The sequence below is a fragment of the Pyrus communis genome, chromosome 8, assembly GCF_963583255.1.
Source record: "Pyrus communis chromosome 8, drPyrComm1.1, whole genome shotgun sequence".
In the NCBI taxonomy this organism is placed as follows: Eukaryota; Viridiplantae; Streptophyta; class Magnoliopsida; order Rosales; family Rosaceae; genus Pyrus; species Pyrus communis.
Genome location: NC_084810.1, coordinates 16,474,634 through 16,490,848, shown reverse-complemented (window position 1 = coordinate 16,490,848; position 16,215 = coordinate 16,474,634). Strand labels below are relative to the sequence as shown.

The 16,215-nt window shown below is 35.9% G+C and overlaps 1 protein-coding gene across 2 annotated transcripts; it reads right to left on the bottom strand.

Moving 5' to 3' along the window:
* Positions 1 to 1,517: 1,517 nt before the first annotated feature.
* Positions 1,518 to 4,979, bottom strand: LOC137741915 (histone deacetylase HDT1-like). Of its 2 annotated transcripts, none has more exons than XM_068481615.1 (10): positions 4,854 to 4,979; positions 4,242 to 4,312; positions 3,949 to 4,154; positions 3,317 to 3,342; positions 3,167 to 3,214; positions 2,904 to 3,076; positions 2,476 to 2,553; positions 2,287 to 2,371; positions 1,933 to 2,065; positions 1,518 to 1,846 (listed from the first exon to the last, which is right to left on the bottom strand). In XM_068481615.1, exons 1-10 carry the CDS (start codon positions 4,864 to 4,866, stop codon positions 1,786 to 1,788), a joined length of 894 nt encoding a protein of 297 aa, XP_068337716.1. In that variant the 5' UTR covers positions 4,867 to 4,979; the 3' UTR covers positions 1,518 to 1,785. The 2 variants fall into 2 exon arrangements, with proteins under 2 accessions (XP_068337716.1, XP_068337717.1); XM_068481616.1 differs by having other exon boundaries at positions 3,167 to 3,205.
* Between the last annotated feature and the right edge of the window lie 11,236 nt (positions 4,980 to 16,215).

Below are 16,215 nucleotides of genomic sequence, written 5' to 3'. Positions count from 1 at the left end.
TAGTTGGCATGATCATATTATGGTCTCTCTTTTAATGATAGACTATGCTTCTCCAACATTACGTCTCATTTCATATATATTTTGGTGAATTTTAAAGCATTAAGTTTTTGTCCATTGTGATGCTATCTACATCCCATTTTACTTTTCACACTTCTCTTAATTTTTAGTTGTTAGATTAAATGAATTGAAGATGATCAAATAACAAAAATTAACATAAGAGAAACGTAAAAATTGTATATATTAGCTACCATGGTGGATGGAGGACCTTGCTAATCCGAGGCTTTAAGGGCGCATTTTGTGTGATATCATCTAAGGGTGAACAGACCAAGACCGCCATAACCTTACCTGATTAAGATTCATGCAAGCAACCAATCACTTTTTTTCCATCATTTTTTCGTCTTTTAATAAGAAATCTTCATCCCATCAGCTAAATTTAATCCCCAATTTGCTTGCTAAAAGGGGTCAATTTGGGGGCAGACGTCCAATTTTGTTATGCAGTTACAGTCACAGTAAAACCCTTTAAAGTAATACTCTATAAAGTAATGACCTAAGTTATAAAATAATTTCGATCTTAACTTGAGACCAGTTATATATATAATAAAAATAAAAATAAACTCCACTTTGAGTTATAACATTTCTTGGTTTCATATCAAAGAAATGTACATTCAAACAGTAATATTTGTCAACGATACAAAAAATATGCAATATCACTCGTAAAATAATTTCGGTCCTAACGTAAGACCGATTTTGTATGGAAATAAACTCCATATTAAAGAAACACACACATTCATATAGTAATATTTGTCAATGATACAACAGTTTTATTAAGTACTAACCTCTTTAAAGTTAAAATTGTTTAGTCCCAACTTTATGACTTTATAGAGGTTTTATTGTACTTAGAATGTTTCAAATGGTTAAGACCAATTCGAAATCATTCCTAAATCCTAATAATTAGGTAATTATCCATACGTAATCACTGCATTTGCTACGTGGGAAAGGATTCAAAGGGATTAATGTATATTCATTTCCTCGCAATCTTTTTTCTACACTTTTATACGATGAACAAAGAAGGTAAGCAGTTGGAAAAGGTTGGTAGCATTTCTTACTCTAAAGCCCGCTCAATTAGTGCACTTCATGCTTAATAATGCGGATAAAATTGTCTTTTTATGCATCTCTCTATTAGACTATTACTATAAACTTCGGATATGGGGAGAAAAAGGGCACCCACAAGTGTGTTGATATTAGGGTGTTCATTACCTAGAACCCATTTCACGAACCAAACCGGCACGTTAATGAAGGATCCGGCCACCATAGTTGGCAGGTTGCGGTGTTCCGGCTAACCATACCCTACACCACGTTCATGCCAGTCTTGATTATGTTAGGATTGACGCTGTGAGATTATATTATGGTAAAAAATCAATTTGTTACCGCCAAATAGACATTATCACAGCTCTAATAAGAATAATGATATCCAAACACTCTTTGCCAACCAACCACTCTCTAGTTGTCGAACTGAATAAATCAACTTCTGACTATCAAATTGAATAAATCAAACAAAAAACAAACATCACGAGTGTATAGTGAGATTAGGAGATTCAAAACATATTACGCCTAACTTCAGATTCATGAGCAATATCCAATACAAAGGGACCAAAAACCACGAGGACACGCCGACGATCTCAAAAACCACGAGGACAACCACTACGCCCAACCCTCTGTAATCTCAATTATCAAAAATATTACATATCATAGACATGTCACGCTTTTCCGTACATCCCTCTCGTTCTACTTAGCGCTGTGCTTGGCCTTCTTGTGAGACGAAAGAGCACCATCGGAGTTAAATGACCTGCGAACAGCAAAACACCACATGAAAACCAGCAACAAAATACGATAGGCACCTAATAGTAAAGAAAAAAAACAGTTTCAACATACTTGTTGCATGGCTTGCAAGAGTGATCACCGCCAGCAGACTTGGGTGTTTGTGGCTTGGACTTGTCAGAGGTAGCAGGAGTCTTTCCTCCCTTTGCAGGGTGTGGTGTAGCAGTGTGGACACCCTTCTTTCCATCTGTAACAGAAGCAACCAATTGCGCTAAGTAAATGAGATAAATTTATAGAATTAGGATTTTATTTTGCATGTTGAGTTTCCCCCAAACGTTATACATTTACATCACATGTTGACACGCAAGATAAATTCCTAATTCGATTACTAAAGCTAGAAAACAGGAAGAATCATTCGCGGAAATATTATACTAAATAATGCTTTTCTGTGTGAGAGAGGAAAGGTACCAGTCTTCTGTGGAGTAACTTGCTTTGCCTTCTTAGCAGAGACGGGAGTTTTCGGAGCAGATTCATTGGGCCTTTTCTTGGAGTTCTAAATTATCAAATTATGAACAATTAGAACTCGCATAAATAGTAAGTTAAAAATCCGGAAGCAAAAGGCAAACAAACGGGAACCAAATGAATTCATTTGATTACCTTCTTAGGAGTCGGGGTCTCCTCTTCTTCCTCACTGTCGTCATCATCTTCATCACTGCTATCAGCTCCAAGCATGTCCTACAATAGGAAACGCAAATTTTGAAAGTTATTTATTAGATACAAGCAAGAAACTGGTTTGACCCAAGAACCTCCAACAACAAACAAGTTGAAACACAGCCCACGAACAAAATTTCTGAACTAAAGAGGAAAAAAAACTAAAGCTCAAACTAATTTTAGACATTGGCTAAAAACACAGCAGTTGAAATAAGTTGACTTGTGGATGACACAAAGAGGCCAAGGGCATCTCAAAAGACACCGTCAATGTGCAAAAAGTTCATAATCTGTATACTTTTTGGGACAATTCAGAACAAATTTCAATTATAATTATTAAAAGAACAGCCATATTCTTATGAAACCCTTTTGGTTACCTCATCAGAACTTCTATCGTCATCATCGTCATCAGAATCATCAACATCATCTGAGTCATCAGAATCATCCTCATCCTTAATTGGCTCTACAATATTAACCTTCTGCTTTCCAGAAGATTCTGGTTTGACAGCATTAGTCTTGGGTGGAGCTGGCTTTGCTGCAACAACTTTACCTGCGCACAATCCAAACACTGGTAAGAATGAATTCAACTTACGACACATTCCCGCAGGAAAATTAAGATAAGTCCAAGTGTAGCATTTACCATTGTCGGTAAAATTCAGTGGGAGATCCTCTTCTGAATCTGTGAATACTACATACATGGAAGATTGTAACCATATGAGCTAAGGTTGAATAATAAATTCATGATAAACAGAAAACAGAAAACAGAAAGGTAAGATATAATAGAACTTACCAGAATGGTCCTCCTCATCCGATTCAGTGGCACCAGAACAGAGCGATTAGTCAAGGAAGCAATGGAGAAACACTAAATATTGCAATATTAATCAACACTAAATTACAAAATCAGCATTATATTAGTTTTCATGCAATTTAAAACCCCAGTTCACAAAAACTTGTTTTCCTAAAAAGATAACTAGCATGGAGGAAAAAACATAATAATGAACTTGTATATTTTTCATCCCAAAAGCAATAGGTACAACTGCCGACAGTTTTGAATACCTCTCTACAACAGTCAACACAAAAACTTGATAAAATTACAATAAACTTAATTTTGGAAAAACAATGCAACAATATGGTACTATAAGCCAATTAACTTGTTCCCAATTTTAGGGTGCTCAACCCAACCCAGTCCAACAATACTACACCCGCTGAGGTACGAAAAAAATCAAAGACCCAACTAAAGGTTATCCTAAGAGGGTAACCAACAACAGAAAAAAGAAATAGCAGTAGAGAAACAAACAACTAACACAGCATTTAAAATGAGACTCCACCATATCTTAACAAGTTTAAGGCACTTAGAGAGTAAGTGTAAATATCATCATCCAACAATCAAGTCAGCATAAACACAAACGATTAAAAGGATATTCTGCGAGGCAAGTTTGATAACCACAGAAGTGGACACTCCCACTTTTCAAGTTGTGCGAGAGCTCGAACTCTTTGTCAAAGACCAAGTCAAAGGGAATCTGAGGCATTTTATCAGATGAGAGATTTGCCAAAACAAGCTTTTGGTTCCCAACCTTGACATGGATAACACACTGATCACCTCCCTTTTTCAACTCGCCCAGAGTTGCCTAGAGAACAAGAAACGATTAATGAACTTGCGAACACATGCCATGTACCGTGATTACAAAGAAAAATTAGTAGACAAATCAATTAACCTGTGACAAGTGGATAACAGAGCTTTCCTCTGGCACTACTTTCAGAGGCTCTCCAGCCTTCACTTCAACACCTAAACCAACGAAAACGGGATCGTTATTCAGAGTACAACAATCATTAAGAGCATAACATCTGCAAACCCAAAATATCCAGACACATTTCATTGCAGACCCATAAAAAGCAGAATAACCTCCATTGTCCTTTTAAATCCACATTTTTACTACAAAACCAAGGAAAGGAAACCGTGCAGACTGCCGTTTTAAGAGACCGTAAACCCGAAATACTGGTTGAAAATCATCAACTCAAAAACTAGCAAAATGATCACACCGATTTCTAAACAGAAACAACACAAACAACTTCAGACCCATACAAGGAACACAAACATTTTAGCAACAACAACAATCTCCAGCGTGCAGAAGCGCATCCAAAAATTTATTGGTACCGAAAAGCGTAGCAATAAAACACAACCAGTAAAGAAGAAAAAAATACAAAATACCAAAACACAGAAAGCATATTTTCTCAGAACAGAAGCGCAAATCATAACAGCAGGTAACCCTAGACACCGAAATCATGCGAAACGAGTACTAAAAGAGATGTAGGAAGAGTCGGCTCACCCCAAAACTCCATTGAAGACCTGAGAGAGAGTGAGAGAAAAGGGGGCTAGGGTTTTGGGTTAGGGTTTTTGAGAGAGCGCGATTGAAGAGGCGAAAGAGGGTTTAAGGGGCATTTTATAAGGGAATTGCCGCCAGGTTTCGTGCTAGGTTTTTTAAAGACTTCTTCTCATCGAAGTTTGGGCCTGGGCTTTGGTTTAAAGCGGGCCGAAGCCCAAATCAGAAAGAGTAATTAAATAAAATCTAATTACGGAGTCTCCGGATTTGAAAAGGATCTTATGTGGTTCTAATAGGAAATTAATCCGAATTATGTTGCAAAGGAGAGAGATTTCTGCACAAGGGAGATAAGATTTTCAAAATCCAGTTTAAAGATGCGCATTAACGAAGGGATCCCCGATCACTCAACTAAATTTCAAATGTATATCTCGAAAATTTCTAAATGATTCCAAATCTCATTTCTTTTCGATCTATTTTTCACTTTATGATTGCCCCTTTTTTTTTATTTCTTTATGTCATTGTTATTTAGTTTTCTTCACCATTCATGGCAAAGAAAACAACTTGTTTCACACTTGATCCGCAGTCGTTTACTTTTTCAACCAATATTTCATTTATTTAAATATTGAGGGAGAAAGCGAACTTGAGTGTATTTGAGGAAATTACTAAAAATCTTTAATGTAACTCATTAATATGCATTGAGAAAATTTTAATTAATAAATTCCTTTTTAGTTAGCATCTTTAGTAGATTGTATTCAATATGTGTTTGTAATCGTTCATCTTGATTTTCATTTAGTCTTTAGTTATAAGTCTCGTCTTTGATTACTTAGTTAACACAACTTAATGAGAATATCTCGTGGACTACATGAATAATATCCATGTGCATTCATTTAGGAATACAATTAATGATTGAATTATTTTTGTTAACGCATGGTCCTTTTAGACCCCTAAAATAATACAAGCCTAAGAAGGCCCAAAGAAGGAGAAGAAGACCAAGTCATTAAGCTTATAGCTAGCCATTAGAACCAAGGGAAGGAGGCTAGACTGCTATAAGCGACCGCTTACTGGTCTGGATTGACTATCAGTAAAGAAGCCCAACACCTATCAAGAAACTATTTTCCAACTGCTTGAAGAAAGTTGGCAAATTGACAACTTTATAGCATGAAGCCCTAGAGACAGGCCTACTCTGACATCGAATTTGGGACGTGTGTTGGCCATCAGCAAGAATAGAAGCCTATGAAAGGACATAAAGGTTGTCAGACAAAACGCTCGGGTCGGTGTCTCTTCAGCTCCTCAGGATCGAGCAAAGTGCTCAGTACACGTTTGCCCAGAAAAGTTTGCAACTAGCCCCTGAGTAGGTGTCACTTCGCCTTCACATGTCGACTGAGTAAGGAAGGACTGGCCAACAAGGCAAGGCTAGACATCTAGTTCATTTAATTATACAGCAGTGAAATACTGGAGAGTCCAGGACTTTTGGGGCTTATTGGAGGCCTATATAAGATGGACGATTTCCTCTTATACGGGGTCAAACCAAGAAAGAAGAGGAAATATTACACTATTACCTAGCACTTTTTTGTAACTCATATACAAAGCACTATGATGTTTGTAGCTCAACTTTAAGGGTGAACTACTTAGACCTTGTTGTCCATCACTTAAAAGTCTTTATCCCAAGTCCAAGGGTTCATTGAATTGGTCTTTTTTGACCTTTCAATTTTGAGCATTAACAGAATGCTGCCATATTTGAGAAGCACGTCCCGTGGTGAGTAGACATATACACTCTTAATATCATGACAAGCAGAAGAATGAAAGAGAGAGCTTTGTCCCATGGCCTCAAAGGGACTAACAGACGGAGAAAACGAGAAGATGAGATCAAGGTGACGGCCAAGCATTTTGTGGGATCACTCATCTCATTGAAGCATCACCGACACCAGATACGAGAGATAAAAAAAAAGCCAATAACAACCCAAATTGATGGGAGAATTAGAAACAGTTGTATTATTAGAGGAATGCTACACATCTAGTTCTTTTAATGCTAAGGCGATGAAGTACTTGAAAGCCTAGGAGTTTTGGGGCTCATTGGAAGCATTAATAAGTGTGAGATCAAATCGTTTAGTTAATATAGGAATTTATGACTTTTTTTATTTTAGGCTATTTTTAAAGGAAATCAGTTTTGATATTGCCTAGAAATTACGCGTTGAATTCCCTACAAATAACAAAGTCTCATTGTTCTCTCTTCACCTTTTGCATAACCCTAATACGCACTATTTCATCTTAGAGAAAACGGAGAGGCTTAAGGTTTGTTAGGTTTTGAAAACAACTTTATGAAAGCTTTAGAAACCTTGAATTCACATTCATATATTATCATTCTTCGTGACCAAGTTGTGTGCATCTATTTGCTCATGAGGTGGACGTTGTGTGTGACGTGATCATCCGAATGAGTGCAAAGGAAGACGGAGTACTGCACAACAAAAGTATTTGGTAAAGCTTCAAGTCTAGTAAGTATTTTGTCAAGTTGAGTCTTGTAAAAGTCTTATTCTTTAGTGGATTCTTTGATTTGTTGTGTGCCTTCTATTGTGTGCGTTGTGCAGGGTGTTGGAAATGTTAGCGATAATTAATATCAGTATATCATATTTTTATCACCACAATTTATTAAATAAAATAAACCAAATACGATAAAATACTTATCTTTTGTTGGTAGAGAACGCTCTTCGTCGATCCTTGATTAGAACAAGATTTTAGGTTGAGGCGTGTAGTCACTATCCTTAAGAGTAGATTTCGCCCCTCTAAGGTAATGTCTCGGTGTAGCAGGTTATGGTGCCCTACCCTCCATGATACAACAGCCTATGATCCCTGTAAGTGTACACTCATAATACATGGATCCAGTGAACAACTCGCTTCTTTCCTTTGGTATGGAGGGAGTGAAGAATATAATAATGTTTTCAAGAATGGTGAATCAAAAAGATAGAAAAGAAAAGAAGAGCAGATGATTGTCTTTTTATCCATTTTTCCAACAAAGAGATAACCAAGTATATAATAGAACTATCCCAAAGAGACGTTGGTCAATAAAGGAGAATTAATTCAAAGAGTATTATTATACTATAAAGTGTAAAGTTATTACCCCCAATGTTAGAATATAATGGAAGTATCAGTTTTTATTTTGGAAAGAAAACTGACATCAGGACATGGTAAGCTGCATAAGACCAATTGGCTAACTAACAATATTAGACTTAGTAGTATAATACCAACGTCCCAATTATTGAGAATAATGGCAACATTATTGGCTAGAATTTTAATTCAATAAATAAATGGATTTGAAGAAAAATGAATTGTCATAATGAGTATTGGTTTGTATTTTGAAATACCCTATAAAATTCTAACAATCCCCCATATATTTCAAAATACAAATCAAACCACTAAAAGGAATTTGAGTAACACAAGTTTAAAGAGGACAAGGAAATACCAAAGGAAAGTGAGAATCGAATGCATTAGAACTGGTGTCTTTTGGACTATGAACTAGCCTTAGGACGAGCTAGTCTTAACTCACAAAAATTTGGTGAATATTAAATTTTCTATGAACCAATATTTCTTTGCATGAATCCTGGGATTGACCATCCACATTGAATCCTCGGAATTGATCATGTTCTAGTGGGTTGGCGCGAATAGGCCATGCGTCCACCTGGATACTCATAAGTGCTCTAGAGAACCTACCTAAGCTCATAAGAAGCGGCCCCACTTCCACACTCAAATAGGTGAATCCATCAAGTATGCACTGCAGTCAAGCACACCATCTATATATAGGTTATGGTATTCATTAAGAACACAAGTTCAACCTCACACGTTGCAGTAGTTGCACTATCTACACAATAGAGATAGACGCTCAACCACGTTATTGACATAAATTGATAATGCACGCCCAATCAACAAGTGACTTGTTCTTACCCATATGAACTTACTTCATGGGATCTCCCTTCACATAGGTTGGGTTACCATCACTCTTGATGGATGTTATAGGCACAAGTCTCATCCCCCTTGATGTAACAATCATCACTAGCATTTAGCTTAGTGGATTTGTCAGAGGATATCCTAGATCCAATTCTGACCTCAAAATAATTATATCAAATACATATGCATAAGTCATTCAACTTATGCTCTTATAGCTATGATATCAAAGATGATGAACCGGTTTATCCCTTCCACAAATAGTGGGATATCTCAAACCAAATAAATTGGTCTATTCCACAAAGGGATATCACAATAATAGACTCCAACAAAGTTGGTCTCTTCCATATAAAATGGGATATAACAAAGAGGTTATTAAGCCTCAAACAAATATCTTTTCCAACGATTATCAACTCATGTTCCAAGTGAACCTGCATATCTATTTAAGATCACCATAAGCTGTTTAATAAAAATTACATGTATAACATCACCATAAGCTGTTTAATAAAAATTACCATCCATTTCTAATTAATATAAACTATATAGTACCTCAAAATATTTAGCATTCAAAATATGCCTCTGCAATGGTCGATGAGAACTTTTCGGTACACCTGTCTAAATCCTTTACATCTCACCAACTGAGTGTTAGTATCATAGTGGCCACACTTAATTTTCATACCGAACTTGGTGAGAACAAAATTAGTTTCTAACGTATTCAAGATGAATCTAATGCCATGAACAAAATTTCAAGTATGTCAAAATTTATCCAGTATATCAGGTTCTCCTCCAACCCCCACAATTTTGAATGATATCCAGAAATTTACTACATCTAAAAGATGTATAGCAAAGCTCATTTATAATATTCATAATCACACGGTCAAAGCAGCTAATTAATTCCTCCAAGCAAAATTGAGATGAAGAGACCCCCACAATTTAAAGATGCTATAAAATTTATATGTCAATATTGTTTCTTAATTAAATTGTATTGACATTGTGGAAAACAATATAGCAGCCATAAAGATTAGTGAAGAAATGCGAATTAATCAATTTAAAATATAACATGTCTTATTCTCTTAGCCCTATTACTAGAAAATAAGAAAGAAGGAAGATTCAAATTAATTATATCAAGTGCATATGCATATGGTAAATAAATTTGTATTTCCCTTAAATAATTGAAAATCTCAAACAGGTTTAGGCCACTTAATTAGCCTCAACTCTTCAACCTGCATGTCACACATCAGTCATTAATCAAGACTACCTCTTACGTGTTTTATACCCAGAATATAACTTTTCCAATGCCTTATGCTGAGATGTACCCCAACAAGTTGAAGAAATAAAAATAATAATTTGCAAGTATTAAACAGATATCTCATAAATATTATAGCATGTTAACCATAAACACCCCACAAATTTATAGTAATGAAATAACATTAGAATATAATCTCATGTCATAACATGTTGTAATTCTCATTCAATACATACTCACAAAATATATGAATATAATATTCACTTGAAAAATAATATTAATCAATATACTTAATTGGCATGAACTAATTAAAAATTTGTAACCCCCACATTAAATCTCTTTAACCAAAATATTAAGCACTAATTAGGATGACATTTGCATTTTGTACAACTGTAAAGACTGGAAAAAGTTTGTATAAATAGACTATTAACTATAATATCACTTAACAAATTGAATGGCTCAATAACAAGAAATTGAAAACTCCATTAATGGACTAAAACTTTTCCCCAAAGCGTAAATCCAATCGAAAGCAGTTTCCCTTTTGTTACCAATGACGATTAGAAATTAAAATCATCCAACAAATAAGAACATTGATAAAACAGAATGGATAGGGACCCTTGTGAATTCTCATTTGAATTTAAAACTAGATTTATATTTCACATGAGTGTTAGGCATGCAAGATATGATGTCAAAGTAATGATCATGAAAATTTGAAGTATACCTGTTCAAGATATATACATAATTTGTTAGCCAAAGACGCTATAAATACCAAGTATTCCAGGATGGACTTACTCCCTTATTTCTCACTTCAAACGGATGTTGTTGGCATCAGATCATGACTACAAGCTAGGATCCTCTAGGTATCATTTTGGTTCTTAGCAGAAAGATTATAAGAAGAATAATATTTTCACCAAAAATTTCAATATCCAAAATGTTATTAATGACAACCAATTTTCATATATTACAAATAGATAACAATGCCAAAAAAGGTTTTCCATATTTGATTCCTCTATCCCATTTATAATCACGAAGCCAATAAAATTATTATCGATTTCCTTCATAAAGCAAGCAATTAAATTTTTGATAAGCCCCACAATCTAGGCATACACAAATTTGACTACTGACCAACAAGTTTTACAAAACAAAATTGAAATATAGTGCAATTAAACCCCCACTGTTGTGGTCTATTTTATCTGACAAGGTTAAAGGGAGCCGGTGGTAGAGGGAGAGAGATTGAGAGAGATGTGTTTGTAGAATTGTAGGGGAATGTGTGTTGTTATCCCTCCTACATTGTGCCTTTATTTATAGTAGTAAAAGGAGAGAAGATATTCCTTCTTCCCCAAGTAATACAAGTTGTAATAGGAAAGGATAACTAGAATCAAATCTAATCTAGGATTTATACAATCACACTTAAACTAGGAAAGTTTACAACACTCCCCCTTGAGTGTAAATACTCAATGTAGCTTCAGCATCATGCAAAAGTCGAGGAAGTCGACTCGTCGACACTGATTCTAAGGAACAACGCTTATTCTCAATAAGGTAGGAACTTGCATAAGTAGTAAGTCTCACTAAAAAACCCTAAGGCCATGGCAAAAACTCGCGTAGGGACAAAATCCATAGTCTAAGGAAAAATGCGTGAGAATTGCAAAGTCAAAAGAAACGTCTACGGGATGTCATCAGGGATATGACTAGCCCAATGTGGGTGCCTCGTTAAAACCTAGTTAGGTAGCAAAAATCCAATGGGAAAAATGCTCCTAATCGTAGGGAAAAAGATTACATTAAGATCAAGCAAGTATCTTCAAGATTCTCCCCCTGAGTTTGACAAAATTCCAAAGAGAAATAGTAAAGTTACAACTCAGAAAGTTTACGCATACCAATTCCATGAATAAACTTCTAAAATGTCGTCTTCAGCAGTGATTTGGTGAAAAGGTCGGCCAGATTATCTTGTGAACGGATTTACGTGACTTCAATCTTCTGATGCACTTATTGTTGATGTGAAAAGAATAACTTCAACGCAATGTGATTGGTGTTGTCTCATTTGATGTAACCTTTCTTGAGCTGTTCAATGCATGCTGCGTTGTCTTCAAAGATCACCTTCGAGACATCAACGACGTGATAAAGATTGCAAGAGCTTTCGAATATAACCCACAACTCCTCTCAACCAAAAGCATTCCCAAGTTGCTTCATCTATGGCAAGAATTTCAGCATGGTTAAACGAAGTGACAACTAAGGTTTATTTAGTTAACCTCCAAGAGATTGCAGTGCCTCCAACGGTAAAGACATAACCCGTTTAGGAACGCGCCTTGTGTGGAGGGTTTTAATTTGGAGTAGTATAAATAAGACTTTTTAGCCATTAGGGTTCTGAACGCAACATGGAGAGAATTTAGCAAGCTTTGGAGAATTTCAGATTTTTTACCTACAAGGTGTTTTCATTCTTTTTTTTAGTTAATGATATTTTCTTTGATTTTTATTATGAATATGTGTAACTAATTCCTTTGCTAGGGTTAGGCCATGAACCTTAGCATGAATATGTAATTTTATTAATTTGCTTATGACGGAGTACTGCACAACAAAAGTATTTGGTAAAGCTTCAAGTCTAGTAAGTATTTTGTCAAGTTGAGTCTTGTAAAAGTCTTATTCTTTAGTGGACTCTTTGATTTGTTGTGTGCCTTCTATTGTGTGCATCGTGCAGGGTGTTGGAAATGTTGGCGATAATTAATATCAGTATATCATATTTTTATCACCACAATTTATTAAATAAAATAAACCAAATACGATAAAATACTTATCTTTTGTAGGTAGAGAACGCTATTCGTCGATCCTTGATTAGAACAAGATTTTAAGTTGAGGCGTGTGGTCACTATCCTTAAGAGTAGATTTCGCCCTTCTAAGGTAATGTCTCGGTGTAGCAGGTTATGGTGCCCTACCCTCCATGATACAACAACCTATGATCCCTGTAAATGTACACTCATAATACATGGATCGAGTGAACAACTCGCTTCTTTCCTTTGGTATGGAGGGAGTGAAGAATATAATAATGTTTTCAAGAATGGTGAATCAAAAAGATAGAAAAGAAAAGAAGAGGAGATGATTGTCTTTTTATCCATTTTTCCAACAAAGAGATAACCAAGTATATAATAGAACTATCCCAAAGAGACGTTGGTCAATAAAGGAGAATTAATTCAAAGAGTATATTTATACTATAAAAGTGTAACGTTATTACCCCCAATGTTAGAATATAATAGAAGTATCAGTTTTTCTTTTGGAAAGAAAACTGTCATCAGGACATGGTAAGCTGCATAAGACCAATTGGCTAACTAACAATATTAGACTTAGTAGTATAATACCAACGTCCCAATTATTGAGAATAATGGCAACATTATTGGCTAGAATTTTAATTCAATAAATAAATGGATTTGAAGAAAAATGAATTGTCATAATGAGTATTGGTTTGTATTTTGAAATACCCTATAAAATTCTAACAATCCCCCATATATTTCAAAATACAAATCAAACCACTAAAAGGAATTTGAGTAACACAAGTTTAAAGAGGACAAGGAAATACCAAAGGAAAGTGAGAATCGAATGCATTAGAACTGGTGTCTTTTGGACTATGAACTAGCCTTAGGACGAGCTAGTCTTAACTCACAAAAATTTGGTGAATATTAAATTTTCTATGAACCAATATTTCTTTGCATGAATCCTGGGATTGACCATCCACATTGAATCCTCGGAATTGATCATGTTCTAGTGGGTTGGCGCGAATAGGCCATGCGTCCACCTGGATACTCATAAGTGCTCTAGAGAACCTACCTAAGCTCATAAGAAGCGGCCCCACTTCCACACTCAAATAGGTGAATCCATCAAGTATGCACTGCAGTCAAGCACACCATCTATATATAGGTTATGGTATTCATTAAGAACACAAGTTCAACCTCACACGTTGCAGTAGTTGCACTATCTACACAATAGAGATAGACGCTCAACCACGTTATTGACATAAATTAATAATGCACGCCCAATCAACAAGTGACTTGTTCTTACCCATATGAACTTACTTCATGGGATCTCCCTTCACATAGGTTGGGTTACCATCACTCTTGATCGATGTTATAGGCACAAGTCTCATCCCCCTTGATGTAACAATCATCACTAGCATTTAGCTTAGTGGATTTGTCAGAGGATATCCTAGATCCAATTCTGACCTCAAAATAATTATATCAAATACATATGCATAAGTCATTCAGCTTGTGCTCTTATAGCTATGATATCAAAGATGATGAACCGGTTTATCCCTTCCACAAATAGTGGAATATCTCAAACCAAATAAATTGGTCTATTCCACAAAGGGATATCACAATAATAGACTCCAACAAAGTTGGTCCCTTCCATATAAAATGGGATATAACAAAGAGGTTATTAAGCCTCAAACAAATATCTTTTCCAACGATTATCAACTCATGTTCCAATCCAAAGTGAACCTGCATATCTATTTAAGATATCTCTCCCAAGCATGACTTCTCAACATAATATGGCAATTACATGTATAACATCACCATAAGCTGTTTAATAAAAATTACCATCCATTTCTAATTAATATAAACTATACAGTACCTCAACATATTTAGCATTCAAAATATGCCTCTGCAATGGTCGATGAGAACTTTTCAGTACACCTGTCTAAATCCTTTACATCTCACCAACTGAGTGTTAGTATCATAGTGGCCACACTTAATTTTCATACCGAACTGTATTCAAGATAAATCTAATGCCATGAACAAAATTTCAAGTATGTCAAAATTTATCCAGTATATCATGTTCTCCTCCAACCCCCACAATTTTGAATGATATCCAGAAATTTACTACATCTAAAAGATGTATAGCAAAGCTCATTTATAATATTCATAATCACACGGTCAAAGCAACTAATTAATTCCTCCAAGCAAAATTGAGATGAAGAGACCCCCACAGTTTAAAGATGCTATAAAATTTATATGTCAATACTGTTTCGTAATTAAATTGTATTGACATTGTGGAAAACAATATAGCAGCCATAAAGATTAGTGAAGAAATGCGAATTAATCAATTTAAAATATAACATGTCTTATTCTCTTTGACACACCCCGACCGAGATCGGAGCGTGCTGGCCGTCACACAAAGGTGACGTAGCCATGTGCACGTGCGGAAGCTAATAAGTAGTAATATAAAAGTACGAATAATTAAAAACTAGCATACAAGTACTAGAATGAGTGCTAGTTAGTGCGCTACAAATTCAGAGCAGATCTATAGCAGTCCAAATAAAACGACAACAGTAGTACGCCCGAAGGCGACCCTACAATGTGGAGTGTCTGTCAGAACGCCGGAAAGCTCTCAAGGGAAACCACCGCAACGGCTAAGCAACTAGAACCTGGAGGGGCGCAAAACAAAAGCGTGAGTGGGCAAAAACAAAGCTCTTTGAAAACCATTTCATAAAATACATTCTAACCCCTCACCGTAAAACCTGTATACTTCCCAGAAAATAAACATATGTACGTATGTATAGATATGCCCAACATGCTCAAGGGTATGCCAATCATGCTCAAGATATGCCATGTCAAAATCTCGTAATGAAATGTATGTGCTCAGGTATGAATCATAACAATAACATAACATCTGGCAACCGGAGTCACCTAACGTGACCTGTACGGCTGCATATAGAGCTCAATCTCAAACTCAACAACTGAACCTGCCCACGAGTCGGAACCACTCTATGTGGTCTGTACGACAGGCCTGGGTGTAATACATATATACGTTCTAGTGCTACGATCACGTGAAGGCTGTGCGAATAATCGCGGGTCACCTACGAGTCGGAACCACCTAAAGTGGTCTGTACGACAGGCCTATGCACCTAGCTTGGATCCAAGCTGAGCGTATGGTGCGGGAGGTGAACAACACGTGAAGGACTGTGCCCTACTCTGGGCGGGAGCACTAACACCGGGGGTGCAGGTTATGAGCTCTCTAAGCATCACTAAACACTATGTAATGCAATCGTTAATTAACGCTTACCTGACACTTACCTATGCCTCCACAACACCCACATATAAATATATATGACATATGCATATGTATATGTATGCCACAAATAATGCATACAAAGATGCATAAACGATAAATAATAAAGTGCATGGCATAAGGCAAATAACCCTT